Below are 13,753 nucleotides of genomic sequence, written 5' to 3'. Positions count from 1 at the left end.
GGCCACGCTTGGAATACTGTGTACAGTTCTGGTTACCCTATTATCGAAAGGATATTATTAAACTAGAAAAAGTGCAGAAAAGATTTACCAGGATGCTATTGGGACTTGATGGATTGAGTTATAAGAAGAGGCTGGATTGGGGCAGGGGGAGAGTTTGGGACTGGGGGAGAGATTGGGACTTGGGGGAGAGATTGGGGCTGGGGGGAGATTGGGACAGGGGGAGATACATTTGGATTCCAAAAGAGAAAATGATGGAAAATCTCAGCAGGTTTGGTAGCATCTGTAAGGGGAGAAAAGAGCTGACCTTTCGAGTCCAGATGACCGTTTGTCAAAGTTGAGAGTTGGATTGGTGGGAGAGATTGGGAAATTAAGGGGCTATTGTGTCAGGGGCAATCAATGCTGGTCTAGCCAGTGACGCCAATATGCAGTAAATGAGTAAGAAACTTTACAAGAATGTAAATTAAACTGAACATTGACTAGTTTGCCTAAGAGGTAGGTTGATAAGTGAGTTTCGCAATAAACTGGAAAGTGAAATTGAAATTAAATCGAGGATCAGGAACTGAGATGGCCGCCAGTAAATCAGTCTTAACTCTGAGTGAGGATTTAACCTGCTCCATCTGCCTGGCTCTGTTTGTGGAGCCGGTGCGGCTGGACTGTGAGCACAACTTCTGTAAATCCTGTATCCAGAAGTGTTGGGGAAAGCAGGGGGAGAAGTTTTCCTGCCCGGAATGCCGGGCAGTTTTCCCCCAGAGGTCGTTTAAAAATGCCAGGGTGTTGGCCAATCTCTGTGAGAAAGCCAGACAGTTGGAAGTGAACCCGGCGCCACAGGCGGTGGGCTCTCACTGCGAGGAACACGATGAGAAGCTGAAACTCTTCTGTGAGGACGATCAGACTCTGATCTGTGTCATTTGTCGCGATTCACCCTCACACTCAGGACACAGCTTCCTGCCCGTGGCGGACGCGGTGAGAAAGTACAAGGTAAGGGGGACGTGGTGGGTGGGTGCAGAGGGAGAGGAAAGAGATTCATCAATTCCCCGCTCCCCAGTGGGTGGATGCAGCCTGGGGGGAGGGACTGGGCAGCTGAAATGTTTGTTTCCCAGCGCATCATTGGCTGCCTGTCTGAAATCCCATCCCTGGATCGAACTGGATCACTTGGTTCCTGTCTGGAGCCAATTCACTGAGTCACTCTGTAAACCGGAGTTACTCTCTGGAAGCAGATTATTGTCACATGTTCGGGATACAGTGAAAAGTGTTTTCTGACGTGCTTTACAGACAAATGATACCATACATAGAATACATAAAGTTTGTTCATTTATTTAATAGTTACAAGGAGGCTTACATTAACACTGCAATTAAGTTACTGTGAAAATCCCCGAGTCGGCACACCTGTTCGGGTACACTGAGGGAGAATTCAGCATGGCCAATGCACCTAACCAGCACGTCTTTTGGACTGTGGGAGGAAACCGGAGCACCCGGAGGAAACCCATGCAGGCACGGGGAAAATGTGCAAACTCCACACAGACAGTGACCCAAGCCGGGAATCGAACCCGGTCCTTGGCACTGTGAGGCAGTAGTGTTAACCACTGTGGCATCGGGGAGAAGGAAACGAGAGAGTGCAGAATGTAAGGTTACATTCATAGCTAGGGAAATGCAAGGTAAGTCCATTCAAAAGTCTGATGGCAGCAGGGAAGCTGTTCCTGCGTCGGTTGGTACGTGTCCTCAGACTTTTGTATCTTTTTCCTGATGGAAGAGGGTGAAAGAGAGAATGTCTGGGATGCGTGGGGTCTATAATTATGCTGGCTGCTTTGCCGAGGCAGCGGAAAGTGTAGACGGAGTGAATGGATGGGAGGCTGGTTTGCGTGATGGATTGGGCGACATTCACAACCCTTTGCAGTTTTTTGTGCCCTTGGTCAGAGCCTAAGCATTTTTTATTCCTGTGCAAAAATCTTCTTTCATTCTCTCTCATAGAATCATATCCCTATAGTGCAGAAAGAGGCCACCTGGCCCATCGAGCCTGCACCGACTCTCCAAAACAGCATCTAACCCAGGCGAACCCCACACTCTACCCCCATAACTGTGTGCATTTACCATGGCTAATCCCCCTAATGTAATCATCTTTGGACACTAAGGGGCAATTCAGCATGGCCAATGCACCAAACCAGCATGTCTTTTGGACTGTGGGAGGAAACCGGAGCACCCGAAGGAAACCCACACAGACACAGGAATAACGTGCAGACTCCACACAGACAGTGACCCAAGGCTGGAATCAAACTCTGGTCCCTGGTGCTGTGAGGCAGCAGTGCTAACCTCTGTGCCCCTATGCTGCCCCATCCTGGGGGTCTCTGAATTTGTTTCTCCTATCCTTGTGGAGTGTATCTCAACTTTATTTTTTTTCATTCATGGGATATGGCTGTCACTGGTGAGGCCAGCATTTATTGCCCATCCCTAAATGCCCTTGCACTGAGTGGTTCACTCGGCTATTTCAGAGGGTGTTTAAGAGGCAACCACATTGCTGTGGATCTGGAATCACATGTCAAACAGTCCAGGTAAGGAGGGCAGATTGGGGAGTGGGATACACCTCAACTACCTGTCTGATCATCCACAATTGTCTGACAGTCACCCACCCTTACTCTGCTAGCACATGGTTAAGATTGTAGGGTGACTGCATCCAGAAACAAGTTAACTCTTAGCCTTGACAACGCAACGCAGTAACACCAGTTGCTGCTCAATGTGTGAAACCCGTCAATTCAGCTACTACAGCTGAAGAGATTTCCTGCATATGGGGCGATACAGGACTGGAGCAGTAACCTGGAGTTCCCACGTGGAACAGGATGTGAACTCCACAGTTCTGAGATTACCTGCCATCCCTCTATTTATTAAACTATTAAGTGAATTAACAGAAATAATGCTAAGGCTTGAATAAATAAACACTCACCAGCGACTCAGGTGTCAATTGCTCCCTTTGTGCTGACATTTGATTGTATAGGGAGCTAATTTAAATGTTTTTACTCAACTCTTCATACCTACATAACACAGATCTCAGTTTATTGATAAATTCAGAACCTACTGGTATTGTTATAATTTAATATTAAAATTCTCCCCAAGATCTGATTAAACAATTGAACATAATTTAATTGACTGTTAAATGATCAATTTTGCTTTATATTTATACGAAGTAACTCAGTTATTTTTAGTTTGTATATTTGATTATATGATTAGGCGATGAATTAAATTAAAAGCTTACAATGATTTTCACACCATGCTCCCCCTTTTGTCCAGTGATGATGGGTATGCCCAGCGATCAGTGTGGCCAGCTGGGAAAATAATGTGAGATGGTAAAAAAATAAATCATGCCAGGTGCAAAACGGTTTGCTATCATCCCAGCCCTTTACCAATGGAGAGAGCCGCATCTCACCCAAAATGGGTGTGAAGCTTATTCTGCAATGAAGTGCTCCCTCCTTGAACGGAGTGAGGATTCACAGCTTGGGAACTGCACCCCCGGTCTTCTCCCATTCCCAGTGGTTATGGGCCAACTCCTCCTGTGGGGACAGAAGGGGGGGGGGGGTGGTGATTGGAAACCTGTTGGCTGGAAGGGGGTGGATGTCGGGGATTGGGTTGGTTGTGGAGTGTGTCGGGCTGTGCCTTGGTCGGCACGGTTGTGACGAGGGGTGCCAGAGGGGTTGGAGGAAGGTGCTGGGGGTTCAGGTGCCGAGGGCCGCAGGGTGTCAAGGCGTGGCTCGACATGGACATTGGAGGTGTGACAGACAGGTCTGATGCCAAGACGAAATGGACACTCAACCTTGCTGCCCGAACAAGGTAGTTAATCTTCCAGCATTGGGCACCGGTCCTCCGTGTCGGCGTACGGGCACTGACTGCCCCTGCGTTTTCTCGCCATTGTGACGCTTTGAATATTTAATGGAAAATCCCGCCCGATTTCTCTGTTGTGCAGTTCAAGCCCACAGTTCTATTACTTCTGCCTCTGTTTATATGCTGCTCCTTCCCTGGGTTATTGGAAACGAGACTCTCACTAGTTTGTGATACAACAGTAGACGTTACAGTGGATTATGCTCTGATCTGATTCCATTTTAGGACAAACTGAAATCGATTGCTATCACGGAGGATGATAAGAATACATTAAATCAATTCAAACAGCAGCAGCAGAGGGAGATTTCAGAACTGGAGGTGAGTATGACTCCAGCTCCCTTTCAACACTGCAACCCTTTAACAACCCGCTGTTTAAACAATCTCTCTCACTGTCATAGCAACTCACTGGATCCCTGGAGCAAGACATCTCCGCACAATTTGCCAAAATCCATCGATATCTTGAAGACAAAGAGAAACATTTAATCAAAGAGCTGAGGAGACAAAAGGAGGAAGACAAGCGACTGATAGAGGAGAATCTGAGAAAGATGGAAGAGGCACAGATGCTTTGTGATGAACTGACTAACCTTTCTGCAGACAACGAGCAGCAAGACAATATCTCCTTTCTCCAGGTGACCCTTTATAACCCAATCCCCAAACTGTTGCTTTAAGTACAAAAACTTTATAATAGGGTTTAATCACCATCACAACAATACACAGTGTGCAGCATAACTGAGGACACACTGATCTCAGTCAGGACTCAGCTTGGGAGTGTTTGAGGAGACTGTCCCACACTGTCTCACCTCTCACTGACTGCAGAGAAAACAGAAACAGAAGTCTTGATGTGATAGGACTGTGGGTTTGAACTGGACAGGGGAGAACTCCCAGCTGTGTGTACTTTCCCAGTTACAAACCATTGCTATTGGAAATCCCTCGACGATTCAGATCAGCTGATTAGGAGAGCCTGAGTGAGGGCAAAGTATTAATCTTGTCCTTGTCCTGTTGGTCTAACCCTTATTAGTTTTACAACATTAACAGTGATTACCAGGTTACTGTATCAGTTGAGTCAGCATCTAAATATCTCGAATGGAGTTCCAGAGGTTCTCTCTTTTAGAATAAAGGTCATCTGCTTTCATATTTCTTTCCTCCTCTCCTTTTGCTTGAATGGATGAAATATTGTTCCATGGTTATTCATCCCGAGTGTAACCATGTGTTCCAGTTGAATCCCATGGGTGCTGGTGCTGAGAGCAGTGACATGTTGGGGTTGAGTCCCATGGGTGCTGGTCTTGTGAGGATCATTGATTCTTCAGGTTTTCAGGGGAAACAGTGTGGGTGCATTTGGGGTTGGAGGTTTTGATTTTGATTTGATTTATCACTGTCACATGTATTAGTGCACAGTGAAAAGTATTGTTTCCTGCATGCTATACAGACAGAGCATACCATTCATAGAGAAGGAAAGGAGAGAGTGCAGAATGTAGTATTACAGTCATAGCTAGGGTGTAGAGAAAGATCAACTTAATGAAAGGTAGGTCCATTCAAAAGTCTGTTGGCAGCAGGGAAGATGCTGTTCTTGAGTCGGTTGGTACGTGTTCTCAGACTTTTGTATCTTTTCCCAACGGAAGAAGGTGGAAGAGAGAATGTTTGGGGTGCATGGGGTCCTTAATTATGCTAGCTGCTTTGCCGAGGCAGTGGGAAGTGTAGACAGAGTCAATGGATGGGAGAGTAAGGTAAGGGTTGTGGAAGTGCATTGCAAACTCTACCCAAATCGCTTCATATTTAACTAAAGTCACTGATTCTACATCATTTAAAATTACAGTCTAAACAGCAGTGTGTATATTGATTAAAATATTTCTGATTCTCTGTCCCACAGGAACTGAAAAGATTGAAAGAAAGGTGAGTATCTAATCCCAACTCACACAGGGTTTTACACTGTGATCACAGTCTGTATCCAGCAGAGAGTGATTAAATCAATCCCATTCACACAGCTACCTGGATAAAGGGGAGGATGGGGAAGATGATGAGGGGAGTGAAGATGAAAAAGATGAATATGGATTCCAAGATTCAGATTCAGAAAGAAGTGATGTCTTTAAACTGAATGAGGAGATAGTGATGTTTCCAAGAGAGAAATATGCAGGATTCCGAGGCTCGTTTCTCTACCCAGTGTGGAAGGCAATGAAACGGATCATCTTTTCAGGTAAGAAACTCCCCAGCTTGGTGTCCACTCTCTGTACAGCTTCCTGCCCTCACCCTCCCTCTCTTGAAGGTGCTGCCTGTTACTGGGTACAGATCACTGCGGCAGCCGTACCAAGTACCTGATCCAAGAGCTGTTCTTTGCACGCTGGAGTCTGATAAAATATCTGAATATATCTAACCGTACCCAGTCTGTAATATCTGTTCACTGTACACACTGTAGTCTGGGAATATATCTAACTGTACACCGTACCCAGTCTGTAATATCTGTTCACTGTACACACTGGAGTCTGGGAATATATCTAACTGTACACCATACCCAGTCTGTAATATCTGTTCACTGAACACACTGGAGTCTGGGAATATATCTAACTGTACACCGTACCCAGTCTGTAATATCTGTTCACTGTACACACTGGAGTCTGGGAATATATCTAACTGTACACCGTACCCAGTCTGTAATATCTGTTCACTGTACACACTGGAGTCTGGGAATATATCTAACTGTACACCGTACCCAGTCTGTAATATCTGTTCACTGTACACACTGGAGTCTGGGAATATATCTAACCATACACCATGGAGTATTTCTGGAGGGAAATAGAGTTAAAGTTTGGGATAGAAAGGACATTTAGATCCAAAACATTAAATGAATTTTGCTGCACAGATGCTGTCAGACTGGCTGAGTTTGTTCAGTATTTTCTGTTTTTATTTCACATTTCCAGCAACGCAGTATTTTACTTTTATTTATGTACACGTTGCCCAGTCTGTAATACTTTCTGATACTGAACTATGGGCTTGGTACTTGTCCTTTGTAAAGATATCGGATAATATTCTGTGTCCATGCACCTTCCCATGTTACAATATTTAACCTGATCTCTTTTCAATTTACCCCCTTATAGCCCCACTGACACTGGACCCAAACACAGCCCATCGTAACCTCGTGCTGTCTGAGAACCTGACCAGTGTGAGACTCAGTGACACAGAATTACAAGTTCCTGATAATCCAGAGAGATTTGATGTGTGTTGCTGTGTCCTGGGATCAGAGGGATTCACATCAGGGAAACATTACTGGGAGGTGGAGGTTGGGGACAAGACTGCGTGGGATGTGGGTGTGACCAGAGAGTCAGCCAATAGGAAGGGAAAGATAACACTGGGTTCTGAAGCTGGTTACTGGGCTGTGTGGCTGAGAAATGGGAATCAATACGGAGCTATCGATTTCCCATCAGTCCCCCTGACCCCCACTGAGAATCCCAGGAACGTCGGAGTTTTCCTGGACTATGAGGGAGGACAGGTGAGCTTTTACAATGCTGATGATATGTCCGTTCTCCACACTTTCACTGACACCTTCACTGAGAAACTCTTCCCTTATTTCTGGGTTGGATTGTGTGATGAAAATGCTGTCCCCCTTAAACTGCGTCATTTTGAACAGTAGATTTCTAACTTCATGTGAGAACATGCAGAAAAACGCTTCTCGGCCTTTTGGCTAAGATCAAGTGTAGTATCGACATGCTGTGCTTGGTTGAAGTCATTCGGTTACATTTTAACTTCACTTGAAGCAATTTTTAAAAGCGGCATCTCGGCCTTTTGGCTAAGATGCAAATGAGATCAAGCCTTGGAGGAGGAGCTATGCCTACTCCAATCAGCTTGGATCATGTCGATCAGGCCCAAGACAGGAGGTGAGAGCCCTGTCTTGTCAGCATGGATCGGGAATGTCTCAACTTGTTGAGACTCTGAATTGGACTTGATTTGAATTAATTGGAATAAAAACAAAAAAAAATGGGATCAATATTTTTCCTGCCCTTCTCCAATGAGGGGTGGGAGAGGACCAGGAGTGGAGGGGAGAGTAAAACTACAATGTCATGATGTGTCAGCCCTGTTGCCCACCGTAGATACATTAATGTGGCAGCGTGTCACGTCACGGGCTTGTGTGTGTCCCTCTCTCACAGTGTCATTGGGAATCCTAATGAAATTTAATACTGCTCCGTGAGACATTCCTGGGAGCTAAATGGAGATGGCAGCAGTCGAATCAAATAGGAATTGCTTTCTCAGCGCTGCCTGTAAGTCAAAAGTAGCAGGAATTTAACCCCTATCCCCACCGCACTCCCCTCACCAAACCCCATTTCGGCTGGCCTGGTGATTCGATTTAACTTTAACAGGATTTAAGTTAACTGCTTAACTTGACCATTACTAGAAACCTTTTAACAAAATCAAGCAGATCAAATTAGTGTAGATCAAAAAACAAGCCATATTGATATTACTAATCAATGAGCTATGTTAATATCGTGCTGTCCAGTAATCATCGCCGAGAATGAAATGTTTGCATCAGAAGAAAGTACCTCAATTACTGTGGAATTGAAGGATAAGTAATTCAGAATCAAATCATTTAAAAGTCAAACACATTGCTGTGGATCTGGTGTCACATGTGGGACAGACCAGAAAAGGACTTCCTGAAAGGACATTAGTGAACCAGATGGGTTCACTCCATTGTGCACCAGGGAACAGTTAACTGCCAGGGCTTTTGCTGAAATTCAAATGAGGCCAATCAACTCTCTGATCTAAAAAGATTAAAAAGCTTCAGCAGTTTGTCCCTTCTGCCAAACTCAAGTATGCCTTTTCTTTCTATTTATTAGTAAATAGATTAGTCTTTAGTTCATTGAAAAGTATATTGTTGTTTTCTTTTGCGTATGTTCAATAAACTTGTTATTTGCTAATTCACTGTCTGAGTCTTTGCCCGATGGTTACATCTGTAGAACTTGAGCAGCTTAAAGGTTAATTTGGGATGCAGTAATTAGAATTCATTCAACTAAATTAAATCAAGTCTAAATTTATTTAAATGCTCCTTTTGCCAACATAAATCACTACATCTCAATGCAGTCGGGATCAGTTTATGCCCACGTTCCAGGATTTTCCCTATCCCCGCCTGCCAACAAGTACACTCTCCCACTCCCCCTTAGTACAGAACAGAGCCAGAGATCCTTATGTCAGCTCCATACATAAAAACATATGAATTAGGAGCAGGAGTAGGCCACTCGGCCTCCAGAGTCTGCTCCACCATTCTATAAGATCATGGCTGGTCTGATTGTAACTTCAACCCCACATTCCTGTCGACCCCCCGATAACCTTTCACACCACCTGCCTCCAGTTAATCAAGATTCTATCCAGCTCTGCCTAAAAAATATTCAAAGACTCTGCTTTCAATGCCTTTTGAGGAAGATCGTTCCAGAGACTCACGACACTCTGATCGAAAAAGATTTCTCCTTATCTCTGTCGAACATGGGTGACCACTTATTTTTAACAGTGACCCCTGGTTCTAGATTCTTCCACAAGAGTAAACAACCTGTCCACCTCCACATTGTCAATACTTCTCACAATCTTATTTGTTCCGATCCAGTCACGTTTTACTCACACACCCTGTGTCAAAGTGTACAAATGGAGTCAACCTCCCTCTATACTGTCCACGTCAAACATGACCAGGCCAGATACAAAACAGGACACAGAATAAAGCTCCCTCTACACTGTCTCCATCAAACACTCCCAGGACAGATACAGCACGGGGTTAGATACAGAGTAAAGCTTCCTCTACACTGTCTCCATCAAACACTCCCAGGACAGGCACAGCACGGGGTTAGATACAGAGTAAAGCTTCCTCTACACTATCGCCATCAAACACTCCCAAGACAGGTACAGCACGGGGTTAGATACAGAGTAAAGCTCCCTCTACACTGTCGCCATCAAACACTCCCAGGACAGATACAGCACGGGGTTAGATACAGAGTAAAGCTTCCTCTACACTGTCGCCATCAAACACTCCCAAGACAGGTACAGCACGGGGTTAGATACAGAGTAAAGCTTCCTCTACACTGTCGCCATCAAACACTCCCAAGACAGATACAGCACGGGGTTAGATACAGAGTAAAGCTTCCTCTACACTGTCTCCATCAAACACTCCCAAGACAGATACAGCACGGGGTTAGATACAGAGTAAAGCTTCCTCTACACTGTCTCCATCAAACACTCCCAGGACAGATACAGCACGGGGTTAGATACAGAGTAAAGCTTCCTCTACACTGTCTCCATCAAACACTCCCAGGACAGGTACAGCACGGGGTTAGATACAGAGTAAAGCTTCCTCTACACTGTCGCCATCAAACACTCCCAGGACAGATACAGCACAGGGTTAGATACAGAGTAAAGCTTCCTCTACACTGTCGCCATCAAACACTCCCAAGACAGGTACAGCACGGGGTTAGATACAGAGTAAAGCTTCCTCGACACTGTCGCCATCAAACACTCCCAGGACAGATACAGCACGGGGTTAGATACAGAGTAAAGCTTCCTCTACACTGTCTCCATCAAACACTCCCAAGACAGATACAGCACGGGGTTAGATACAGAGTAAAGCTTCCTCTACACTGTCGCCATCAAACACTCCCAGGACAGGTACAGCACGGGGTTAGATACAGAGTAAAACTCCCTCTACACTGTCGCCATCAAACACTCCCAGGACAGGTACAGCACGGGGTTAGATACAGAGTAAAGCTCCCTCTACACTGTCGCCATCAAACACTCCCAGGACAGGTACAGTACGGGGTTAGATACAGAGTAAAACTCCCTCTACACTGTCGCCATCAAACACTCCCAGGACAGGTACAGCACGGGGTTAGATACAGAGTAAAGCTCCCTCTACACTGTCGCCATCAAACACTCCCAAGACAGATACAGCACGGGGTTAGATACAGAGTAAAGCTTCCTCTACACTGTCTCCATCAAACACTCCCAGGACAGGTACAGCACGGGGTTAGATACAGAGTAAAGCTTCCTCTACACTGTCTCCATCAAACACTCCCAAGACAGGTACAGCACGGGGTTAGATACAGAGTAAAACTCCCTCTACACTGTCGCCATCAAACACTCCCAGGACAGGTACAGCACGGGGTTAGATACAGAGTAAAGCTTCCTCTACACTGTCGCCATCAAACACTCCCAGGACAGGTACAGCACGGGGTTATGTACAGAGTAAAGCTCCCTCTACACTGTCGCCATCAAACACTCCCAGGACAGGTACAGCACGGGATTAGATACAGAGTAAAACTCCCTCTACACTGTCGCCATCAAACACTCCCAGGACAGGTACAGCACGGGGTTAGATACAGAGTAAAGCTCCCTCTGCACTGTCGCCATCAAACACTCCCAAGACAGGTACAGCACGGGGTTAGATACAGAGTAAAGCTTCCTCTCCACTGTCTCCATCAAACACTCCCAGGACAGGTACAGTACGGGGTTAGATACAGAGTAAAACTCCCTCTACACTGTCGCCATCAAACACTCCCAGGACAGGTACAGCACGGGTTTAGATACAGAGTAAAGCTTCCTCTACACTGTCGCCATCAAACACTCCCAGGACAGGTACAGTACGGGGTTAGATACAGAGTAAAACTCCCTCTACACTGTCGCCATCAAACACTCCCAGGACAGATACAGCACGGGGTTAGATACAGAGTAAAGCTTCCTCTACACTGTCTCCATCAAACACTCCCAGGACAGATACAGCACGGGGTTAGATACAGAGTAAAGCTCCCTCTACACTGTCCCCATCAAACACTCCCAGGACAGATACAGCACGGGGTTAGATACAGAGTAAAGCTCCCTCTACACTGTCGCCATCAAACACTCCCAGGACAGATACAGCACGGGGTTAGATACAGAGTAAAGCTTCCTCCACACTGTCCCCATCAAACACTCCCAGGACAGGTACAGCACGGGGTTAGATACAGAGTAAAGCTTCCTCTACACTGTCGCCATCAAACACTCCCAGGACAGGTACAGCACGGGGTTAGATACAGAGTAACGCTCCCTCTACACTGTCCCCATCAAACACTCCCAGGACAGGTACAGCACGGGGTTAAATACAGAGTAAAGCTTCCTCTACACTGTCCCCATCAAACACTCCCAGGACAGGTACAGCACGGGGTTAGATACAGAGTAAAGCTCCCTCTACACTGTCCCCATCAAACACTCCCAGGACAGGTACAGCACGGGATTAGATACAGAGTAAAGCTCCCTCTACACTGTCCCCATCAAACACTCCCAGGACAGATACAGCACGGGGTTAGATACAGAGTAAAGCTTCCTCGACACTGTCTCCATCAAACACTCCCAGGACAGATACAGCACGGGGTTAGATACAGAGTAAAACTCCCTCTACACTGTCGCCATCAAACACTCCCAGGACAGCTACAGGACGGGGTTAGATACAGAGTAAAGCTCCCTCTACACTGTCGCCATCAAACACTCCCAGGACAGGTACAGTACGGGGTTAGATACAGAGTAAAACTCCCTCTACACTGTCGCCATCAAACACTCCCAGGACAGGTACAGCACGGGGTTAGATACAGAGTAAAGCTCCCTCTACACTGTCGCCATCAAACACTCCCAGGACAGATACAGCACGGGGTTAGATACAGAGTAAAGCTCCCTCTACACTGTCTCCATCAAACACTCCCAGGACAGGTACAGCACGGGGTTAGATACAGAGTAAAGCTTCCTCTACACTGTCCCCATCAAACACTCCCAGGGCAGATTCAGCACGGGGTTAGATACAGAGTAAAGCTTCCTCTACACTGTCCCCATCAAACACTCCCAGGACAGCTACAGCACGGGGTTAGATACAGAGTAAAGCTCCCTCTACACTGTCTCCATCAAACACTCCCAGGACAGGTACAGCACGGGGTTAGATACAGAGTAAAGCTTACTCGACACTGTCTCCATCAAACACTCCCAGGACAGGTACAGCACGGGGTTAGATACAGTGTAAAGCTTCCTCTACACTGTCTCCATCAAACACTCCCAGGACAGGTACTGCACGGGGTTAGATACAGAGTAAAGCTTCCTCTACACTGTCTCCATCAAACACTCCCAGGACAGGTACAGCACGGGGTTAGATACAGAGTAAAGCTCCCTCTACACTGTCTCCATCAAACACTCCCAGGACAGGTACAGCACGGGGTTAGATACAGAGTAAAGCTCCCTCTACACTGTCGCCATCAAACACTCCCAGGACAGGTACAGCACGGGGTTAGATACAGAGTAAAGCTTCCTCTACACTGTCGCCATCAAACACTCCCAGGACAGGTACAGCACGGGGTTAGATACAGAGTAAAGCTTCCTCTACACTGTCGCCATCAAACACTCCCAGGACAGGTACAGCACGGGGTTCGATACAGAGTAAAGCTTCCTCTACACTGTCGCCATCAAACACTCCCAGGACAGGTACAGCACGGGGTTAGATACAGAGTAAAGCTTCCTCTACACTGTCCCCATCAACCACTCCCAGGACAGGTCCAGCACGGTGTTAGATACAGAGTAAAGCTTCCTCTACACTGTCGCCATCAAACACTCCCAGGACAGGTTAAGCACGGGGTTAGATACAGAGAAAAGCTTCCTCTACACTGTCGCCATCAAACACTCCCAGGACAGATACAGCACGGGGTTAGATACAGAGTAAAGCTCCCTCTACACTGTCGCCATCAAACACTCCCAGGACAGGTACAGCACGGGGTTAGATACAGAGTAAAGCTCCCTCTACACTGTCCCCATCAAACACTCCCAGGACAGGTACAGCACGGGGTTAGATACAGAGTAAAGCTCCCTCTACACTGTCCCCATCAAACACTCCCAGGACAGATACAGCACGGGGTTA

At 46.4% G+C, this 13,753-nt stretch overlaps 1 protein-coding gene and 1 non-coding gene across 2 annotated transcripts; both read left to right on the top strand.

Annotated features, from left to right (window-relative positions):
- Nucleotides 1-564: 564 nt before the first annotated feature.
- On the top strand, nucleotides 565-7,636 carry LOC144497870 (zinc-binding protein A33-like). The gene is made up of 6 exons (XM_078219308.1): nucleotides 565-978; nucleotides 4,090-4,182; nucleotides 4,263-4,493; nucleotides 5,732-5,754; nucleotides 5,847-6,055; nucleotides 6,954-7,636. The coding sequence occupies exons 1-6, from the start codon at nucleotides 565-567 to the stop codon at nucleotides 7,484-7,486; spliced, it is 1,503 nt and encodes a 500-aa protein (XP_078075434.1). The 3' UTR covers nucleotides 7,487-7,636.
- On the top strand, nucleotides 7,518-7,709 carry LOC144498068 (U2 spliceosomal RNA). The gene has a single exon (XR_013498632.1). It is a non-coding gene; the product is annotated as a U2 spliceosomal RNA (small nuclear RNA).
- Nucleotides 7,710-13,753: the final 6,044 nt, after the last annotated feature.

This window comes from Mustelus asterias, chromosome 8 (genome assembly GCF_964213995.1).
Source record: "Mustelus asterias chromosome 8, sMusAst1.hap1.1, whole genome shotgun sequence".
In the NCBI taxonomy this organism is placed as follows: Eukaryota; Metazoa; Chordata; class Chondrichthyes; order Carcharhiniformes; family Triakidae; genus Mustelus; species Mustelus asterias.
Note: the sequence above shows the minus strand (reverse complement) of the source record. Positions and strands in the feature narration are given on the sequence as shown.

Coding starts and splice junctions, on each gene's coding strand:
- LOC144497870 (XM_078219308.1), top strand. CDS start 565: ATGGCCGCCAGTAAATCAGTCTTAACTCTGAGTGAGGATTTAACCTGC. Junction 979..4,089: donor ACGCGGTGAGAAAGTACAAG/GTAAGGGGGACG, acceptor ATTCCATTTTAG/GACAAACTGAAATCGATTGC. Junction 5,755..5,846: donor CTGAAAAGATTGAAAGAAAG/GTGAGTATCTAA, acceptor CCATTCACACAG/CTACCTGGATAAAGGGGAGG.